The sequence below is a fragment of the Mastigoproctus giganteus genome, chromosome 6 (assembly GCF_048544385.1).
Source record: "Mastigoproctus giganteus isolate SK-2022 chromosome 6, ASM4854438v1, whole genome shotgun sequence".
Taxonomy (NCBI): Eukaryota; Metazoa; Arthropoda; class Arachnida; order Uropygi; family Thelyphonidae; genus Mastigoproctus; species Mastigoproctus giganteus.
The window spans coordinates 219,517,014-219,540,078 of NC_143580.1; the positions used below are offsets into that span (position 1 = coordinate 219,517,014).

A 23,065-nucleotide genomic window follows, 5' to 3' on the forward strand; every position below is an offset into this window, starting at 1 on the left:
TCTATCATAGTGACCTTTATGGTCGCTATGATAGCAAATTAGTCTTAACTACCAGCCCCTGGCATTCTTGGGCTGTGAAGGGATTTGTGTGGTTTCTCTTTCCACAATAAGGATTATATTTATCCATTCCATTCACTACTTTCTTTCCTGTTATCCTATTTCCTCTTAGAAATGAACTTCAGTACTAGCAGAGTAACCCCCCCACCCCTTCTTCTTCTAATACTTGCTTGACATCATTGATCCACCTTCCTCTTGGTCTGTCTCTGGACCTATTACCATTCGTTTTTACTTCAAATATCTATTTAGCTGATCTCCCTTCTCCCATAATTCCTACATTCGTATACCATTTCAGTTGGTTTTGCTTACTTTTGAGGATATTTGTTATGGCAAGATTTTTTTCTTATTTTCTCATTCATAATGTGAGCTTGCCATTATTTCAATTTGTTGGTTCCATTTATTTTTCATAAAACTCTAATTTCTGAAAATTCTAATTTTTGATCATTTCCTTCATTCCTTATCTAGTTTTTTGCTATATAGGTTAAGACAGGCTTAAAAACAGTTATAAACTGCTAATTTATTTTTTGCTACAAAATATGTTTAACTGGCTACCTGCACTTCCTGCTTTATTTATTTTATTGTTTGTTTATTTCCATGTCTAATCTTCCATCTTCATTAAAGACTGTTCCTAGATATACAAAATCATTATCTTTTCCAATTTTTGGTTACTTTTACAGAGAAAATTTTAACACTAAATTTTCTCGGTCTCTGCCAACTTTCATAACTTTTTTTGGTATAATTAATTTTCATGCCAAATTTTAATCATCCTTTCAGAAGTCAGTTTTCTAAAAGAGGCTGGCTCAGTGGGACAAGTTGGTTCGTGGAATTTTGAAGTTGTCTTAAAAAATTAAACTTTGTTCATAAATGCTTTTAAATATTGTTTTTATTTTGACTTGATTGCCTTAGAGTAAAATTGTCAAAAATCAAATCAGAATAAAAAATTGTAAAAAACAATTATTTAAAAAACTTTTCATTACTTTTTTTTAATGCATGGCTATCCTCTATATCTACAGTAGACTCCAATATCAAGGTAGATGGGAAATAAATTTATCTGGATAGTCGAACCCCCTGATAATCTGCAAAATGTGACAAAAACAAATTCATTTACAAAAATAGATATTTATATTTATAAAAGTAAACTACAGCACAAGAAGACAACAAAGTTTAATACATGCATTTTTTTGACAAGGGAAAACAATAGTTTGCTTTCACCCCTTGGCTGCCTTTCCTGCTAATGGTACAACAAATTTTTAATCATCATCTTGTCAGCAAGAATGGTATCTCGTCGTTGTTCCATGTAGTCGAGTAGGCACCCATTATAGTTGACACTTGTGCAACTTTCTCATATTTACTAATAAGCCGAAGTTTTTGATTAATAGAAATGAGTGTAAACAGATTTCAGTGAAGAAAAAAAAAAAAAAAAAAACATACGAAGACCATTATGTGACCTTAGCGATTCCAGCATTCTTTCCTACAACATGACTGACATTCAAAGTGAATTATATATAGATTTTAATTTTTAAGGAACACAAAATTACAGTACAGCTAGATTAATGAATTACCTGCCTCCCTGTATTGTCCATATACTACATCACCAGGATCTAATGCTGCAGCACTACCAAAATGAGTTCCTTCTTCACCATAATTTGTCATATAAAATGAAATTCTTCCCTGCCGTTGTGATTCGTAGAGAATACGATCCATTGTATTTAGTAAAGTCATGTTTTTATACATTTTTATTACTGTCTCCTTTCCTAACTAAAAGAAAAAAGTACACAAATGAAGAATAATTACAAGTTTGTATAGGATGAATTTTTATATACAAGGTGATTATACTTAAAATAAATAACAGCATCTGCAAAAAGTGCTGAGGAAAACTTTTATTTTTTTGGAACAGTTGTTTTACTAATTATGTTATGAAGAAAATGATTATGCAAAGAAAATATTAGTTTTAAAAATTGCTGAGTGACATATAGTAACAGAAGTATGTGATGCAAGAAAGCAAGTGTATGAGCTTATGTAGCATCAGCCAAAAAAAAAAAAATTCACACAACCATTCTCTCTAAAAGTTTGTCTAGTTCCTCCTTGAATTTATTTAAGCTATCAACTTCCACAATGACAGATGGAAGTTTGTTCCAGCAATTAACCGCCAGCTGGCTAAAGTCAAATTTCTGAACATCTATTCTACAGCTGTCTTTCCTCAATTTGAATTTATGCCCCTTAGGTTTGTAATCTGAGCAAGCGGAAGAATCCCATCAGAATTCAGCGTGCTCAACCCATTCAAGGCCTTATACATCTCAATCAGATCACCTCACAGGTGCCTAATCTCCAGCTGCTGTAATTTGTAGAACTTAAGCCTCTCTTGGTAAGAGGACCCCTTCATTCCCCTCACCAATCTTGTTGCCCTTCTCTGTACATGCTCAAGCAAATCTACATCCTTCCTAAAATGAGGCCTCCAGACCTGTATGCAGTACTCATAAGCAAGATGCTAGAGTCCAGATTGTTTCAGCATTTCCCAACACTTGTATATACAGCATCTATTACAAGGCATCAGAGATATTAGGTATGTTTCTGACTTTGACATCTCCAGTATGTGTGTGTGTGTCCTACAGGCACACCCAAAATTTGGAGCATACCATCTCACAAGGCATCTTATCATACAATACCACTTATGCTAATCTATTACCTTTATATTATGATAAATTGAACCGTGGGGTTCGTTTTTTTTTCACAGATTAACAGAAAAATAACTAATTATAGTTTTTGACTATATCAGTATGTATGCTCTTGTCAGATTATATGTGATTTATGTATTCATATGTATTTTTTTATAAATTTATTTGTTTATATGCACTTCATTTATATATACAGGGTGTCCACACAAAACCTTTACAACTTTGAATTATTGTAAATAGGGAATGAGAACACCTACTTAATGGGGTTTGCTTTGTTGCAAAGAACATATCCTATAGTTTATGTTCACTCGTCATTATTAGTCCATTTTGATAGGGGCCTCTCGTCATCCAGAGAATATCAAGGTTATACTCTAGTTCTCTCCAGGTTCACTTGATTGCGTCTGATTTGACTATTGCAACAGTATCAGTGATCTTCTCTTGTAGCTGCTGTACTGCATGTACCTTTGGTACACAATGTTCTTAACATATCCTCCACAGGGGAGTAGTCAAATAAGTTATGTCGGAAGAGTAGGGGACCTAGAGATGTGGCTCCCTTCTAGAGATTTGGAAATGTTGTATCAAGGCAATCTTCAACCTCTTTTCCCCAATGTAGGGAGTACCACGTAGTTGGAAAATCAGTTCATTAAAGTTAGACAACTGAGGAAAAATATGATTCTGTAATGTCCATAGGTAATTATTTTTGTTGAATGATAGGGTAGGTTCATCAAAGAAAAATGTTTCTCCCACATGGTCATGCATAAGTCTACAAGTCATGTTTACCTTTGGGATGTCCAATGCATTTCTTGAATGCCATGAGGATTTTTGGATACCCAGATCTTAAGGTTGTGGTGAATGCGTCTCCCTGAGACCTGTAAAGTAGTATCATCAATGAATGTCACAAGTTTCAGGAATCTCTTGTCCTCACCAGCTGTTTCATCATGGCTGTGGCAAATAATACATAACACTGCAGACAAGTTGAATCCTGTATGCATGTAACCTCAAGCATCTATTTGGCACCCTGCATACTACTGAACATGGAATCTGCAATTCACAGCTGCACATGCTTAGAAATTGGTACGTGTACAAATTTCTAAGGACTAATGATTCTTGGATCTGTTCTGCATCCCCAGAACCTATGCTTGTATGTCTGGATTCTAGCCACAGTTAGATACAGTCTCTATGAATTTCTTATGACAGACACATATCAATGGTCTGTTTGGTAGTGCCCTTTGGTATTTTGTCTGAAATCGACATTGAACTTGAAAATCTGATTTGGTCTCAATAAATATGATACATACTGTGCTTTTTTCTGGGGTGTCATTATTTTCATATGATGGGTTTTGGGTCTGTTGCCTGTAGTCAGTCAACTGAAACAGAAAAAAGAATCTGACGTAATAAAATTTTTATCATTTCTTTACAGAAACAGAAGCAATAAACAAGAAAAAGAATCATTATAATAAATTTTTTCAGGTGCTTTACAATATGCAAAAAATAGCATAAATTATACACCCCCATTTGGAGGTTATATTTATTTCAAGATCTTCAAACACACATACATATGTATATGTGCATGTAGACTAAAACTCAAAATTCACACAAACAGTTGAGTAATAAGTTGGAGTTCACACACTTTACTCACACAAGCTACAAATTGTAGAATAACTGTTGTTAGATGTCTGGAAATACCATGATTGTCATTAATTCTTAAGGTCTTTCAGTGGAAAACAACAGTCACAAAGTAAATAAATAAAACTCATTATATTTCTCACACTTGATATATTCTACAGTAAAGTGATGCATCTATAGAATTTATCAACAATGCAATAAGCTGAAAACTCTCTCAATCTCAACAGTTCTTTTAAATAAAAGAATATATAGCTGCTTTCTACTTCCCTTGCAGTTTTCATTAGCATTTTTAACAATAACACTCAAATTCTGGTTAAAATCTTGTTTTAGATGTTTGCTTGCAAAATGTACAAAACTTACATACTTACATACGTACAAAACTTACATACCTACATACATAATTACTTACAAATTGGGTTAGTATGGCATTAAGGACAAGTTGCCGCTATGGATATAGAGATGATTGAGTGGGAGAAGACAGAAAGTAGTAATCAATGGACACGGCTCTTTGTCAACTAATGTTATTAGTGGAGTCCCCCAGGGTTTGGTGTTAGGCCCATTGTTGTTTTGTATATTTATAAATAATACTGAAGAAGGCATATCAGGCTTAATGTTGAAGTTTGCAGATGATACAAAGGTTGTTGGCAGGGTTGTTAATGACAGTATGCTATTCCAACAGGATCTAGAAAAGTTGGGCAGAGGGCCGAGAGGTGGCAACTGAAGTTTAACATTTACAAATGCAAAGTACTGCATATGGATAGCAGTAACCCCAGAGTAATGTACCAACTGTGCAGTATTACATTTAGGGTAGCAGAGAATGAAAATGACCTGGGGGTAATTGTGCAGTCAGATATGAAGTTTTCGAGCAGTGCAAACAGGATGCAAAGGTAGTCCACGGGATCTTATCAATGATATACAAGAATTTTGCTAGCTGGGATAAGGAGGTGATTATCCCTTTGTATTAGACTATGGTAAGGCCACACCTTGAGTACTACATACAGGTCTGGAGGCCTCATTTTAGGAAGGATGTAGAACTGCTGGAATGAGTACAGAGAAGGGCAACAAGATTGGTGAGGGGAACAAAGGGTTGCTGTTACCAAGAAAGGCTTAAGTTCTGCAAATTGCAGCATCTGTAGACTAGGCACATGCGAGGTGTATAATGCCTTGAACGGTTTGAGTAAGCTTAATGCTGATGGGATTCCTCCTCCTACTTCCTACTCAGGTTATGCACTTGAGGGGGCACAAATTCAAATTGAGGAAAGACATTTGTAGAATAGATGTGTGGAAATTTGCCTTTAGCCAGCGGGTGGTTGATTACTGGAAGAAACTTCCTTTTGTCTTGTGGAAGTTGATAGCTTAAATAAATTCAAAGAAAACTGAACAAACCTCTGGAGCAAATGGATGGGTGAAACGGGAAGTTTTTTTTTTTTTTTTTTTAGCTGATGCTGTATAAAAAAAATGGGTATTAGCATTAGCAGAAGCATCATATGCTTCTGCTAATGCTAATACCCATTGCACACAATTGGAACACATACTATGCTTCAATTGTGTGCAATGGGACATATAATAAATATATATATATATATATATATATTGAGATTACTGAGAGTGAGAAATATTAAATTAATAGCAATGCATCATACAAAAAATAATAATGAAAATTTGAAGATAAGTAATTTTGTTTGTTATATTTATTTCAGCTTCAATATCATGCATTGTTAAATCTTTCCTGTAGCATTTCTCAGTCTAAAGTTGTAGCCTGAAATAATATCAGTAACGCACATAAAATTCAATCTCTTTTTATTATATATATGGGGTTTAAATCAATTTAATCAAAATAATTATTTTATATATATGATATACATATTCGTAATAAGTTAAGTTAAATTTTGATAGCCTAAATACTTTTAATCTATCTTAATATTAATCTATCAGATTGCTAATGGTAATATTTAAGTCAACGTTTCTGCACTAATGATAAATGGCCAGCAGTCATGTTAGAAGCTTTATGTTGCCTGTGAACATATATTTTCAAAAAGCAAAATTTTTAACAAAGTGGGAAGCAGTTTTATTCCTCCTCCACAAACATTCCCTCCATTATATCATGTACATGTAGAAGGAAAAAAAACTAGTAAAATATTTTGTTTCCCTTTTTTTCCCTCTTTGCTAATAATTTTAATAATTTTTGCCTTCTGAAAATTTCATGGCAAGACAAATCTATTAACACGTCTAGTTATTATTAGTGTGCAAATGTTGGCTTAAATTATAACATAAATAACTTATACTTAAGTTAAAAAAATTAACTTAAAATTTAACACAAATATATATAAATGTGTGTTAAATTTTATATAAGCAATATTGCAGAGAATCGGCATTGGGGATATATTTTGGAGTCATTTCAGTACTTCTTCATTATTAGTGTATATATATCTTTGATATAAAATTATATATATACAGGGTGATTCACTACCAGTGCGAAAAACTTGCAGGAGGTGTAGGGGGCACAAAGACAAATCGGAATCACATAGCATTGCAGGGTCCGAAATGCCTTCGTCATGCGGTAGAGGACGTTGAATGGGAGGTCACGTGAACAGCGATTGCGCTGGAAGTCAGCATTTGCGAACCGTTTCTGTTGAAGAAACCAAGTAGCAAAAGTCCTCCGGAGTGGATAATCTGCAGGCTCCAATGATTGGACGCATTGCAGATGGTATGAACTCATTTGGTTTGTTGACAGTATCCTCCATACAGTGGATTGGGGAATACCCAATCGTTGGCCTATCGCTCGAGTACTCGTACTCGGATTGCCTTCTGCAAGGTGTAGGACATTCTCCTCATTGTCTGGTGTCCTCGTCATTTGCTCTCGATTCATGGTATCTCTCGTGAAACAACCAGTCTCACGTAACCTTCTGTGCACACGTGCGAAAATCGTATGATGAGGAGCACGCCTGTGCAGGGAACGTTCCTGGTACAAGCGCAGAGCAGCGTGCCCGTTATACGCGAGGTGCATGTCGGCCAGTTCAACGTTTGAATACTCGTCTATCCTACTGCCTCAGGAACCGGTTCGCAAATGCTGACTTCCAGTGGGATCGCTGTTCACGCGACCTCCTGTTCAACGTCCTCTACCACATGACGAAGGCATTTCGGACCCTGCAATGCTATGTGATTCCGATTCGTCTTTGTGCCCCTACACCTCCTGCAAGTTTGTCGCACTGGTAGTGAATCACCCTGTATATGCATTTAGATATACCTGTTCGCTGGATTAACTTGTATATCTTTTTAAATATACAAATTAACTCAAAATTCATAATACAAATTACAGTTCAGCTGCTACAAACTTGCTCATCTGTTCAACTCAGAGTTCTTTTTCACACCATGCAATCTATCTTGTGAAGCAACAATGTCTGGTACTATAGTCAGCCATTCTGGATAAATAATTAACCCCAGGCGCTCACATCTAGTGTATGGGCTTGGCACACCCAGGGTCTTGAGCTGGATGTCATCATTCTTCTCCTTCGTGGTGATTCCTTTCTACTTCTGACTCTCTCTCTCTCTGGGTAACTCGGGAATTTTTTTTTTTTTTTTTGGCTGGTGCAGTATAAGCCTTAGGCTTCCTTGCACCATATAGCTAATAATAATAATAAGCTGGCTGCTTTTTTTTCTTTCTCCTAGCCTTTTCGTTTAAATCTTTAACTTTGGCAATGCACATTTGAAAGTGTGCTTTTTTTTTTTTATATATATATATTTGTAATTGATACAAATAATTATGGAGGGATTAGCATACTAAATACAGTATATAAAATGTATAGCAAGAACAGGCAGGATTCAGAAAAGGAAGATCGTGTACAGATAATATATTTATATTAAAACAAATAATAGAAAAACGAAGAGAGTTTAATTTAAACACATTTAGCATTTATAGATTATGAAAATGCATTTGATCGAGTAAACAGAAGAAAATTATGGGACATATTGAGTAATAAAGGATACCCGAAGCATCTTACAAAAATAATACAGTTTATATCAACGAACAAAAATAGTAATAGATACAGGTAATAAATTAACAGAAGAAAGTATAATAAATCAAGGAGTTAGACAGGGATGTAGCTTGTCACCAATGCTGTTTAACATATATATCGAGGATATGATATGTAAATGGAAAAAAGAAATTAATACAGGTATATATTTAAATACAAAGAATAGGATTAATACACTGTTATTTGCAGATGATCAAGTAATTATTCAAGATAGTGAAGATAATTTACAAAGAGCAGTATTTAAATTAAACCAAATAATAGAAGAATATAAAGTTAAAATGTCAACAATGAAAACTAGAACAATGGCTTTTAAAGGTAAAAATACGGTGAGAACAAAAATAGTTATAGACAATAAAATATTAGAACAAGTAAAACATTTTAAATATCTAGGATTTGATATAACATATGATTTCGAAGAAGATATGAACCAGAAATCGGTGAAATTTCAAAATATATGTGGAACAATAAAAAGAACTCTGGCTAAGAAAACAAGGAAAGAAACACAACTCAAATTTTACAAAGTAATGGCGATACCAACACTTCTTTATGGTTCTGAAACATGGATACCGAAACAAAGGGACATTAATAGAATACAAGCTGCAGAAATGAAATTTTTAAGATATGTTAAAGGATGTACAAAATTAGATAAAATACCAAACATAAATATTAAAAAGGAATTAAAGATTTACTCAAATAATGGAAAAATTATAGAATATAGACAAAGATGGAAAGAACATGTAGAAAGATTGGAAGATAATAGATTCCCTAAATTAGCTTATACATATAGAGCAAAAGGAAAAAGAGACAGAGGAAGACCAAAGAAAAGATGGGCAGACCTCCTTGAGATGGGAACAGGCAGATCGCCTAATCCATGAAGGAAGATAAGATAAGATATTTGTAATGTCTGTAATGGACAGACTTGTATTGAACACAACCTGAAAAACATGACTAATACAACTTCAAAATTTATAGAGACTACAGATGGCTTAGTGCAATTTATATGAGTAAATTAAGTTTTTGGGAGGGATATGTATATTTGTATATGCAAAGTTAGCATTAGCATTAGTAGAGGCATATGATGCAAGAAAGCAAGCTTATGCAGAATCAGCCAAAAAAAAAAAAAAAAAAAAAATCCCATTTCACCCTTCCGTTCGTTCCAAAATACCTGTCCAGCTCATACCTTAAATTTATTTAGGCTATCAACTTCTACAACAAAGGATGGAAGTCTGTTCCACTAACCAACTACCCACTGGCTAAAGGCAAACTTCCACACATCTATCCTACATCTGTCTTTCCTGAATTTGAATTTATGCCCTCTCAGGTGATTATTCTGAGCAAGAGGAAGAATCCCATCAGCATTGAGCATGCTCAAACCATTCAAGGCCTTATTCACCTCAATCAGATAACCTCGCAGGTGCCTAGTCTCCAGACACTGTAATTTGCAAAACTTAAACCTTTCTTCGTAAGAACAGCCCTTTGTTCCATTCACTAATCTTGTTGCCCTACTCTGTACTCGTTCCAACAGCTCTACATAATTCTTAAAATAAGGCCTCCAAACCTGTATATAGTACTCAAGGAGTGGCCTGACCATTGCCTTATACAAGGGGATAATCATCTCCTTATCCCTGCTAGAAAAATTCCTGTATATCATTGACAAGACACCATGAGCTACTCTTGCAGACCATCTGCACTGCTCAGGAGTAATCCTTGATGCCAACCTCACCTATAAAAAACAAATCCAAGCTCAGTATCCCAAAGTCCTGAGAGTGTTCTGGGGCATGAAAATTGATCTGTGCAAAATGCACAATAAGAAAATAATCAAGTACCTAGCAACTTACTTCTGTAGTGTACTCTCCTATGCCGTGGAAGTTTGGTCGGCGGCACCACCCACTAGCCTCAGGAAACTATGGGGGCCTCTAATTCTGGGTACTGAAGTGGGCCACCTCGTGGTCGCACCAGATCTACACATCTAAATTTACTCTCTGCTGCAATATACGCCCATAGTCCACAGAGTCCACAGAGCCCATGTGCTAAAAATAAAGTCATTCCTTCATCTGTGCTCAGCTAAGCAGGATCACATCAACATCTGGAACACGGTTGGTTGGCGTCTGCCAGGCAGACATCTCCGTAGTACTCCCTCCTTATGCTCAAGGCTCCAGCGGTTACAGAATTTCAAGCGACACTTCCCTAATGTGACTCTGGACACTCTCAACTCGCACAACATCGACATTGACCATCGACGATAGACAAGGCATATCAAGATGGCATTTGTCCCGTCTTGCTGTCTGTAGAGAATATTTATGTAAGTGCTGATCTTAGTTAGCTGATGTAATTTCATGTTCTGCTCAACTTATATTCCTTTTTCGCTGTAATTACTACTTCATTCATTTTTACATTTTGACTATTATCTTTGCTTTCATCTATTAATTATTATTTAGTTATTATTATTATTTTATTATTTTTTTTTTATATATCAAAATCACTTGTATAAACAACTAATTGTAAGATTCCTTTGGCTTTCTGTGTAAGGAATCACTAGTGTATAAAATTTATGTTAATAAAGAATCTTATTATTATTATATCTGCTTGCACAATAACCCCCAGGTCCTTTCCGTTCTGTACGACTGTCAGTGTAGTACCACAGGGTTCATATGTTACTCTGGGGTTACTGCTTCCCATATGTAGTACTTTACATTTATCAATGTTAAACTTAATTTTCCACCTCTCAGCCCATCTGCTCAACTTTTCTAGATCCTGTTGCAACAGCGTACTGTCATTAGTGTCCTTAACAATCCTGCCAACCTTCGTATCGTCTGCAAACTTGGACATTAAATTTGATATACCATCATCAATATCATAAATACAGAAAACAACAATGGACCCAAAACTGAACCCTGAGGGACTCCACTAATAACATTAGTCCATGATGAGCAGTGTCTTCTCCCCCCTCAGCCACCCCTTTATCCATAGCAGCAATTTGCCTCCAATGCCACAATGCTCCAATTTGTGCAGCAGTTTTCCATGTGCAACAGTATCAAAAGCCTTTCTAAGATCCAAGTATATAATATCAAAGTTATTCCCTGCATCCAGTTCTTTTGTGACTGCATCATAGTATTCAATCAAATTGGTCAGGCAAGACTTCACCTTAACAAAACCATGCTGTGTCCGAGCTATAACTGAAGTCTTGTCTAGATGATCCTGCAGTGCTTCTTTAAGCAGTGCCTCCATTAATTTTCCTGGAACAGAAATTAAACTAACAGGTCTATAATTACTTGTGTTGCCCTTTGATCTTCCTTTGTGAATTGGGGTCACATTTGCACATCTCCAGTCCATGGGTACCTTCCCTGAGTCCAAGGAAGCTCTCATAATTATGGCTAAGGGTTTGCTTACTTCCTTTGCTGCCTCCTTTAATATAACTGGATAGATCCCATCCACCCAGGTGCCTTTTTTATGTTTATCTTCAACAATCTCTCATTCATTTTCCTCTCAGTTATTACAAAATCATCTAGCTCACTGCCAGTTTGATTTACCTCTGGCATTCCCCTCCCTGAATAACTCCTCATGTGTGAATGTAGATGCAAAATACTCATTTAAGTTTGTTAGCCACCTAAGCAGGATCGTCAACAGTTGAACCATCAATATCCAGTGGACCAATCGGATTCATCCCTTTCCTTTTAGAGTTTACATAGGTAAAGAACTCTTTGCTGTTTTTCTTTGCATCCTTTGCCAAAAATTTCTCATGATCTGCCTTTGCCTGCCTAATCTTTTTTGTGACTTGGTTACAGACCAGCTTATATCTATCATAGGCTTCCATGTCACCCATTAATTTATATGTATCCCATGCATTTTTCTTCTCTGCCATATGTCTCATTAGTTTATCTGACATCCATTTAGGCCTAAACTTTGAACAATATTTCTTAGTTGGTATGTAAAGCCTAGTAGCTTCAAGATAAATTCTTTGAATGCTTCCCATTTTGAATTTGCTATTGGTAACACATCAGTTGGTCCGACCATATAGAATTTAAATACTGTGTCAGACCACCGTAGTTGCCTTTATGAAAGCAAAACCCCTTCTCTTTACCCCTGATGAAAGCAAAAACCCTTCTCTTTACGCTGATTGGTAGTTAACTCTTTCAGTAAATCCCACTTCAGCACACTGTGATGATCACTGCCACCTAGTGGTTCCTTTATCTGCAGATTCTTAATGCATGAAGAATCACTACTGATAATCATATCAAGAGTATTACTCCCTCTAGTTGCCTCCCGAACATGCTGATGTAGAAAACAATCATCCAATAAATCTGCAAAAGCCTTGCTAATGTGTGAGTGACCAACCCACAAATTCCAGTCAATATCTGAGAAATTAAAATCTCCCATTATAAGACTCTCTGATTTACTGGCCCACTCTATTTCCTTGTATAGTTTCTTATTATACTCATCAGCGTCATTAAGCGCATAACACACTCCTACTCTCAATTTTGATCTTCCAATGCTTATGGCGCCTCCGTAGCCAGGTGGGCAGGAGCAACAGTGCGTAGCACGTGCTTCTTGATTAGACTGGGGTTCGAGCCCGTGACTACCAAATACGGAGGATGTGGAAAGGTCAGGGAATGACCACCGCATATCCCTGGAGCAATATGGCCTTAGTTGCTAATGCTCCTAAAAAAAAACCAAAAACTTCCAATGCTTATATCACACCAAACTGACTCGACACTGCACTGTCCAGCGATGTCAACTGGTTTCACTTCCTTGTATTTTATGTGTTTCTTAACTAATAGCATAACTCCTCCTCCCTTCCTATCCTGTCTGTACACATTGTTCTCCCCAAATTCCAGTTCTGCATTCCTTATATCTGTGTGACACCACGTCTCTGATACCCCTACAATATCTGCCTTTGATATTTTGAACAATACCTCAAATTCATCAATTTTATTTACTCCTAGCATTGGTGTACACGCAAGTATACATGCACCTGTTTATTTGTACCGCAATGACTGCCAGCAGTCTCCGAAATACCCTGCATCTTGTTTTCCATTCTGTTGCTCATTCCAATAGAAGCAGTGCAAGAATCACTTTCACCTATGCCAGTGGCTACTATTAATCTATTATTTTGTGTATCCCCCAAGCTACAGTAATCTCACCCACCTAACACTGCTCGATAGCATCGGCAAATATTCTTGCACCCTTTCTATTTAAGTGATGATATCTGTTAAAAGTTAGGTACACAAACTCAATTTGAGATGGTAAAGAAAAATTATATAACATACAAAAGAAAATTTAACTAATCAAATATACCTTTGGATCTTGAGATGGATCAATTATCTTTCCATCTCTATTCATCACTCGATATACAGGAATGCCATCATAAATGTCAGGTTGAACAAATTCTAACTTTTCCGTCCATCTTGAGCGAGAACCAGGAAATTGTGGACGATCAATTTCTTCTAGTTTTGGAATTTGTCGTGAGGTAGAACTCTCGTACTATGGGGAAAACCAAAATTTAATAATCTGTCATTTTTCTTAGAGTTACTTTTAATTACAGAAACATGATATAAAGCACTGATAACTCTGGAAAAAAAAATGTTAAAGAGAAGATCAGATGTTAAGATGAATATTGATGGAACATGATTATAACTAAATTGACAACTTCTAAAGTATTGTGTTTCTAAGGAAATGTTATGAGGGTGCTTCTATAGGAACACTAAAGATGCATCACTGGCAGTGCTGGATTAAGGTAAGGTCTAGCAGGGCCAATGCCTGGGTGCCATTCTTTAAGGGATGTCAAAAACAGAAGAACAATGAGGCAGAAAATATATATCCTTAGTAAAGGGGCACTGAAAAATCTTTCTACTCAAGGCACAAATATACCTTGGTCTACCCCAGATTACTGGTATCATTTTGTTTTGCATTGCAGATTTTAAAGTATACAAACTATTTTGCAGAAAATGTCAAATAATTTTTTTGAAACTCAAGTTTTTTTTTAACTGTGTGAATTTTTCTGAAAGTAGTAGAAAAAATTTTCTAAATGAAACCTGGAAAATGAGATAGGGGGGGGGGGAGAATAAGAGAACAGGGCTGTGTCATTCTTGCCATTTCACTATCTGAGGCAAGAATTAAAAATTGCCTTCCTCTAAAATATTTTAAAAAATTTTTAATTAAAAAAATATGACTTATTTAAAACATTTCTAGTGCACGTTTTAATAAAAATAAAAGGATGATGAAATAAAATAAAAACTGTTTAAAGTGATTTTTATTCTCATAAGCAGTATTATAAATATATAACAAATTTATTTATGTGTCATTCATTTCAAAAATAATATTATTATAATACCTGAAACAAATGTTTTGTCAAAAATATCACAAATTAGAATAATTTTAATTATAAATAAACAACAATATTTCTTTAATAAATTACCAATAATATATTGTTAAATATATTATTGTTAATATATTTTCAAGATTTTCAAAGATTTTCGTCTTGCAAAAGCAAGATGATAAACGGATTGGAATAATCGAAAATGTTGGCAATTATGTTTATTTTGGTGCCCCTTTCAGCTTTTAACCTGAGGCAAGAGCCTTGTTCGCCTCGCCCTTGGCATGGCTTTGTAAGAGAAGAGTGAAAATGCATACAGCTCAAACAATGAAAGTAGGATAAATTATTTAAATCCCAATTAATAAAGCATCATTTTCAATTCAACAAAAAGCTAAAAATTAAATTTTTATTTTAAAAAAAAAAGACATTTGTCAGATACAAAACAAGGGTTGCATTCCATAATTAGGAGTGCCATGCATCAGAGATTAAGCTGTTTGAGCAGTTCTTACTTATTCATTTTTATTTAAAAAATTATGTTCAATGCAGCGAAATTGTGAATAGCATTAGCAAAGGCACATGATGCAAGAAAGCAAGCTTATATAGCATCAGCCAAAAAAAAAAAAAACCCTTATTTCTTATTTCACCCATCCACTCGCTCCAAATGTTTTTCAAGTTCTGCCTTGAATCTATTTAAGCTATCAACTTCTACAATGACAGATGGAAGTTTGTTCCAGCATTCAACCACCTGCTGGCTAAAGGCAAACTTCCGCACATCTATCTTACAACTGTCTTTCCTCAATTTGAATTTATGCCCTCTCAGGCGATTATTCTGAGCAAGAGGAAGAATCCCATCCGCACTGAGCATGCTCAAACCATTCAAGGCTTTATACACCTCAATCAGATCACCTCGCAGGTGCCTAGTCTCCAAACACTGTAATTTGCAAAACTTAAGCCTTTCTTCGTAAGAGTAGTTTGTTCCATTCACTAATTTGTTCCAAAGGGTTGTTCCATTCACTAATCTTGTTGCCCTTCTCTGTATTCATTTAAACAGCTCTACATCCTTCTTAAAATGATCCTCCAGACCTGTATACAGTACTCAAAGTGTAGCCTGCCCATTGCCTTATACAAGGGGATAATCACCTCCTTATCCCTGCTAGAAAAATTCCTGTATATCATTGACAAAATGCCACGAGCTACTTTTGCAGACTGTCTACATTGCTCAGAAAACTTCATATCTGCCTGCACAATTACCCCCAGGTCCTTTTCATTCTCTACCACTGTCAGTGTGGTACCATAGAGTTGATACGTTACTCTGGGATTATGCTTCCCATATATAGTACTTTACATTTGTCAATATTAAACTTCATTTGCAACTTCTAAGGCCATCTGCTCAGCTTTTCTAGATCCTGTTGCAGCAGCGTACTGTCATTAACAACCCTGCCAACCTTTGTATCGTCTGCAAACTTGGACATTAATAAGCTTGGGTCCTTACGTCATTTACAACTACTATACATGCCAATATGTGCTACCAATAAATGCTTAACTTTTAATGATAATTCATTTAGTGTATGTCAAAGCAATTACATGCCAAATATGTTAGATAAATAAAAGAAATTACATGCTAATTATGTTATGTTATGATAGAAAATTTGTTTTAAGTTTACAAATCACGAATAATTTGACGACGAAAATGAAGTACTAGATAAAATACAGTCAGATAAATTTATGGTTTGGTTACCAATGAGTTCAATGGACTTTTTAGACAGAGGTGAAACTACAAATTCTAAGTTCTAAGCACGATACTCTAATCAACCCATCATCCCTCCTTCCTTGTGCTCTAACATTGATAAACTGTCGACCCCTCTGTCGCGGTGTCGGTCCAGTTTTAGACTTCCTTCAGCCAAAGTGTTTGGTTGATGCACATATGATAGCTTATCTAATCTTTGGAGTAAGCAGATTCTATAAGGCAATACGTTGAAATGATACTACCTAACGTATTTTACATAAAATTATGCTTATTGAATAAACTTTGAGATCTAAAAATTGCAAACAATCTTTACCCGTTCACAGGTAATCACAGCAGTTTTAAATTGAGTAATGCAGCGTCCAATAAACGGCCTTGAGAGACTTTTCCCACAGCCGACTACAGCCATTGCAGATGTATTATTGCGAGAAAACACCAGATGGCATTAACAGCAATCCATGCTGCTGTTTGGTAAGTTTGTATACCAGCTTTTAATTCGAAGTTATTTCTACAACGTTAATACATCTCATAGAATGTTTGTAGACAACCCATCAAAGGGAAAATTCCGGAAAACGCAATTTTTTAAAGTTATAACGATTAAATATTTCTATTTTTATTTCTATCTTTATTTAAATATTTCTATCTTTGGCAAGGGATGCAAAGAAAAACAGCAAAGAGTTCTTTACTTATGTAAACTCTAGAAGGAAGGGGATGATTCAGATTGGTACACTTGATATCGATGGGTCAACTGTTGATGATCCTGCTCAGGTAGCTAACAAACTAAATGAATATTTTGCATCGACATTCACACATGAGGAGTTATTTAGCGAGGGGAAAGCCAGAGGTGTATTCAACTCTAGCAGTAAGCTACAGAATCTTGTAATAGCTGAGAGTAAAGTGGAGGAGAAATTGTTGAAGATAAACACAAGAAAGGCACCCGGGGTGGATGGGATCTATCCAGTTATATTAAAGGAGGCAGCAAAGGAAGTAAGCAAACCCTTAGCCATAATTATGAGAGCTTCCTTGGACTCAGGGGAGGTACCCACAGACTGGAGATGTGCAAATGTCACCCCAATTCACAAAGGAGGATCAAAGGCTGACACAAGTAATTATAGACTTGTGAGTTTAACTTCTGTTCCAGGAAAATTAATGGCGGCACTAGTTAAAGAAGCACTGCAGGATTTAGACAAGACTTCAGCTATAGCTCGGACACAGCATGGTTTTGTTAAGGGGAAGTCATGCCTGACCAATTTGATTGGATACTATGATGCAGTCACAAAGGAACTGGATGCAGGGAATAACTTTGATATCATATACTTGGATCTTAGAAAGGCTTTTGATACTGTTGCAAATGGAAGACTGCTACACAAATTGGGGCAGTGTGGCATTGGAGGCAAATTGCTGCTGTGGATAAAGGGGTGGCTGAGGGGGAGAAGACAGAGAGTGGTAATCAATGGACACTGCTCGTCGTGAACTAATGTTATTAGTGGAGTCCCTCAGGGTTCAGTGTTGGGTCCATTATTGTTTTCTGTATTCATAAATGATATTGATGAGGGTATATCAAGCTTAATGTCCAAGTTTGCAGACGATACAAAGGTAGGCAGGATTGTCAAGGACACTACTGACACTATGCTGCTGCAACAGGATCTGGAAAGGTTGAGCAGATGGGCTGAGAGGTGGCAAATGAAGTTTAACATTGACAAATGTAAAGTACTACACATGGGAAACAGCAACCCCAGAGCAACGTATCAATTCTGTGGTACTACACTGACAATGATAGAGAATAAAAAGGACCTGGAGTTATTGTGCAGGCAGATATGAAGTTCTCTGAGCAGTGCAGACGGGCTGCAAGAGTAGCTCATAGTGTATTGTCAATGATATATAGGAATTTTTCCAGCAGGGATAAGGAGGTGATTATTCCATTGTATAAGGCAATGGTCAGGCCACACCTAGAGTACTGTATACAGGTCTGGAGGCCTCATTTCAAGAAGGATGTAGAGCTGCTGGAACGAGTACAGAGAAGGGCAACAAGATTAGTGAATGGAACAAAGGGGTGCTCTTACGAAGAAAGGCTTAAGTTTTGCAAATTACAGTGTCTGGAGACTAGGCACCAGCGAGGTGATCCGCTAGAGGTGTATAAGGCCTTGAATGGTTTGAGCATGCTCAATGCTGATGGGATTCTTTCTCTCGCTCAGAATAATCACCTGAGAGGGCATAAATTCAAATTGAGGAAAGACAGATGTAGGATAGACGTGCGGAAATTTGCCTTTAGCCAGCGGGTGGTTGGTTGGTGGAACAGACTTCTATCCCTTGTCGTGGAAGTTGATAGCCTAAATAAGTTTAAGGCTCAGCTGGACAGGTATTTTGAACGAACAGAGGGAAGTGGAAGTGGTTTTTTTTTTTTTAGGCTGATGCTGCATAAAATAAATAAATAAATTTTCTGTTTATACTCCGGGACGACCAAATGGTCAGAGGAGTTCACAAGACAGACAGAATACAAGAAACAGCACCGTATTCAGTAGTCACGGGCTTGAACCCCGGTCACTCAAGGTACGTGTACTTATGCACCCGTGCGCTTGACCACTAGGCTACGGCAGCCTTCTTACTTTAAGCTTGCTTTCTTGCATCAAATGCCTCTACTAATGCTAATGCTAATGCTAATGCTATTTCAGGCTATATCTGAAGAAGCAGAGATTTTGCCAAAATGTGAAAATCATTTATCCCATCTGATCACTCCAATTTTTTAATCACTTATCCCTCTGATTCCTATTGACCAATATTTTCTGTTAAATTCGAACTTTCCTATGTAAATGAAAGCCGAAGTGTAACTACTCTCCAAGAGTGAGTAGTTCTTGTTCTGAGCAATCGCAACCAGTTGTTTGTGCAATATAAATAAGCAGCATTTCTCCTATAAGAAATCTTAGGAACTAAGTAACTCACTGTTAAAATTGCTCTTAAAAGTTCTTTGTGTTGGAAGCTGAAACAAGGAGTTTTGAATAAGCTGTGGATGAGCAGTTGTGCTCACTGTGCTAGCTGCCACAACAACAGATGGAAGTTTGTTCCAGCAATCAACCATTCGCTGGCTAAAGTCAAATTTCGGCACATTTATTCTGCAACAATCATTCCTCAATTTCAATTTCCGTTCCCTCAAGTGCGTATTCTCAGAGAGAGGAAAAATACCATATAACCTCAAAGAAGGAAGAAAGAACCTGTACACCCTCACCCACCTGATATACATGGAAAACATCAAGCTCTACGCGGCAACCGAGAAGCAACTCCAGGAACTACTCCGGATCACCGAAGAATTCAGCAAGAACATCAGGATGGAATTTGGTCTAGAAAAATGCAAGAATGCAAGAATCACACACTGTACCAGGGAAAATTGGTTGGCTGAAACTACCAGCTGCTGACTGGTAAAGAGATCGAGGCTATGACAGAAGGAGAGACCAACAAATACCTAGGGTTGATGCAGTCTGAGTAGTTGGAACACAAGGAAATCAAGAAGTGGCTGACCAAAAATATATCATCAGAGACTCAGAAGCCTGCTGGAAGCAAAATTGAAGAAGGAACACGGTTAAAGCCATAAACACCTATGCAGCTCCAGTAATAACATACATATTTGGGCTCATAGATTGGACTAACACCGAGCTAGAAGATATCATGCGAAAGACAAGGACAATGATGAAAAACAGTCGCCAACACCACCCGAAGTCAGCAGTGGAGAGAATAACAATATCTCGGAAAGAGGGAGGAAGCGGCATGATAAACATGACAGAACAACTGAAAACAGCGATAGTTAACCTGGAGGATTACTTTGAGAATAACACAACACTATTTCACCAGGCCATAAGAAAGATAAATAATTGGTATACCCCACTCAACCTAAGCGAGGAAACCCCTCAAACACAGACAGTACAAGAAACGAAGTTAGAAAGCTGGGCAAAGAAGACACATCATAGCAGACACTACAATGACCTTCATCAAGATCACATCGACACCATTGCTTCCAATGCATAGCTCACAAGCGGGACACTCTTCCCCGAGACTGAAGGATTCATGCTGGCCATCCAATACCAGGTAATCAACACCAGAAACTATAGAAAATACATCGCAAAGGAGCCCGGAATGTCAGATGACACATGTCGACGATGCCACCTGGCCTCAGAAACGATCCAACAAATCGCCGCGGGGTGCAAGGTGATTACCCAGACTGAGTCATAGACACGACCAGGTAGTCAGAATAATACATCAGAAATTAGCAAGGAAATACCAGTTGGTCGAAGAAAGTGTACCATAATACAAGTACGAACTCCAGGCAGTACTAGAACCCACAAGCTGTACTGGGACCGCGCCATAATAACAGATAAGACCATCTCGCACAACAAACCGGACATAACCCTTGTGGACAAGATGGAAAAGGCTACCTACCTGATTGACATAGCGGTGCCGAACACTAGCAATGTCCAGAAAACCCACGAGGAAAAAATTAGGAAATACACGAACCTGAGACATGAGATCAAGGAGGTGTGGCATATGGAAGAACTATCAACCATCCCAATCATCGTGTCAACCACCGGTATAGTATCAAAGACTCTACATAGCAGCCTAGCAGCAATAGGTCTCCCAGAGAACAACTATAAGGAACTCCAGAAATTCGCAGTTCTTAACACCTGTAGGATAGCCAGAGATTTCCTCGACCGACAGTTACACTTGACATTACAACCACCCTGTGTACTTGGTAGCAGTACCCGTCACGAAGTGGGACCCCTCAATTAGGGAGAAATAATAAAAGAGCAAAAACAATATTAATAATAATAATACTCTCTCTCTCTCTCTCTCTCTCTCTCTCTCTCTCTCTCTCTCTCTCAGAGTAAATCAGAAATTTTTTTGGCTGGTGCAGTATAAGCCTCAGGCTTCCTTGCACCCTCTGGCTAATAATAATAATAATAATAATAGTTTGGTGTTAGTGTAACGCCCTTTGCCACCAGGGAGCAGCCAATACAACGGTAGCTGCTTTCTGGTGCCAGTTCCCAGGCATGAGGAGCCGGGCTCCAGTCGACTATCTCTGTTCGTGCCGAAATGTACAAGTGTCGCACCCACCGGATGTAGCGCAATACCGGTAGCACCTACCTTATTTTACAAAAAAAAGAAAGAAAAAAAAAAGCAAACTATTATTTTTAGGCCACCAGAATAATTAAATTCATCTGCCGTGCTCTGTGTCTTATGTCTGTTAATTGCATGTGTTCTATGGTCGATTTGTCTATTTTGCGGGACGAAAAACCCCAGTTTTTTGGGGAAAAACCTTGCTATCAACGCTTGATAGCTACTAATTCAGCCACGGGGCGAAAAAAAGCCGATTAAAGTTCCTCGCGCCATCGACGGGATTCGAACCCGAGCCTTTTCAACCCGGTGTGAGAGAACGGTGACGATACCACTGTGCTATACTGGTAGGCCCACCTGATTTGACACACAGAATATACAGGGTGTTTCAGTTAAACGTTTCAGAACTTCTAAGAGGGGTAGGGTACATCCTGACAACTCGAAATTATATAGCAATGTGGGGTCGGAAATGCTTTTCTGAAGCGGTGTTGTACACAGAAGCACCATAAAGAAAACAGACCGTAAGTGAGAAATCGTTTTAATAATACATGAAAAGAAGCAAAAGGTACATGGATTAAAGTAAGTGTTCGAGGTTTCTTCCACGGGCTACAATGCACGCCTCACATCTCCGACGCATGGACATCCGAACATTCTGGAATACTCCAGGCGAATTTCAAATTTCTTGAACAAGAACGCCAAGTTTGTAGGATGGATGATTACACGAACGCAGAGTTAGCCGATATGCATTTGGCGTACGGGGCTGCAAATTGTAGTGGGCCAGCCGCACAGCGTTTGTACGCGGAACGATATCCGACGAGGCGTATTCCCAGTCATAATTTCTTTGCAAGACTGCACCAGAGGTTAGCTGAGAGAGGTTCATTTGAAAGAGCTGACAGGGACAGGGTAAGAACAGCACGGACTCCAGCCGTCGAACAGAATCTGCCGCAGCATGTACAGGGGAATCCAAGAACGAGTACACGAAGTCTAGCAAACGCAGTCGGGGTTTCCCATTGCAGCGTCTGGAGGATTCTCCGAGAACAAGACATGCATCCGTTTCACGTGCAGCGTGTCCAGACACAGCAACCGGAGGATTATGCACCTCGTATTGCTTTCGCACAGTGGTACCTTGGAAAATGTGCTACAAATCCCCTTTTTCCTGCTGAAGTGTTGTTTTCCGATGAGGCATCCTTCACAAGGGAAGGAATTTTCAACACGCATAACGACCATATCTGGGCGGTCGAGAACCCGCATGCAATACGACGTCGTGCAGCACAGATTCGATTTTCGGTCAATGAATGGGCCGGTATTATGGGAGATCACCTCATCGGACCTTACCTGTTACCGTGTCGTCTAACCGGACCTATCTACTTGATCTTTCTGCAGCAAGTATTGCCACAACTTTTGAGAGATGAACAGATTTCTGCATCGACGCAACAGACAATGTGGTTCCAACACGATGGAGCCCCTGCCCATTATAGCGGAGATGTTCGTAACTACCTGGATGTCACATTTGGTC

General features: G+C 37.6%; 1 protein-coding gene across 1 annotated transcript in view; it reads right to left on the reverse strand.

The window, feature by feature from the left end:
* BckdhA (Branched chain keto acid dehydrogenase E1 subunit alpha) overlaps window positions 1–16,858 on the reverse strand; it is a 38,538-nt gene extending 21,680 nt beyond the window's left edge. Inside the window, exons 1-3 of the mRNA XM_090376429.1 lie at window positions 16,766–16,858; window positions 13,688–13,873; window positions 1,620–1,815 (exon numbers count right to left, since the gene is read on the reverse strand). Of these exons, the coding sequence (XP_090232555.1) occupies window positions 1,620–1,815; window positions 13,688–13,873; window positions 16,766–16,858 (475 nt within the window). The remainder of the gene's footprint in view (window positions 1–1,619; window positions 1,816–13,687; window positions 13,874–16,765) is intronic.
* Between the last annotated feature and the right edge of the window lie 6,207 nt (window positions 16,859–23,065).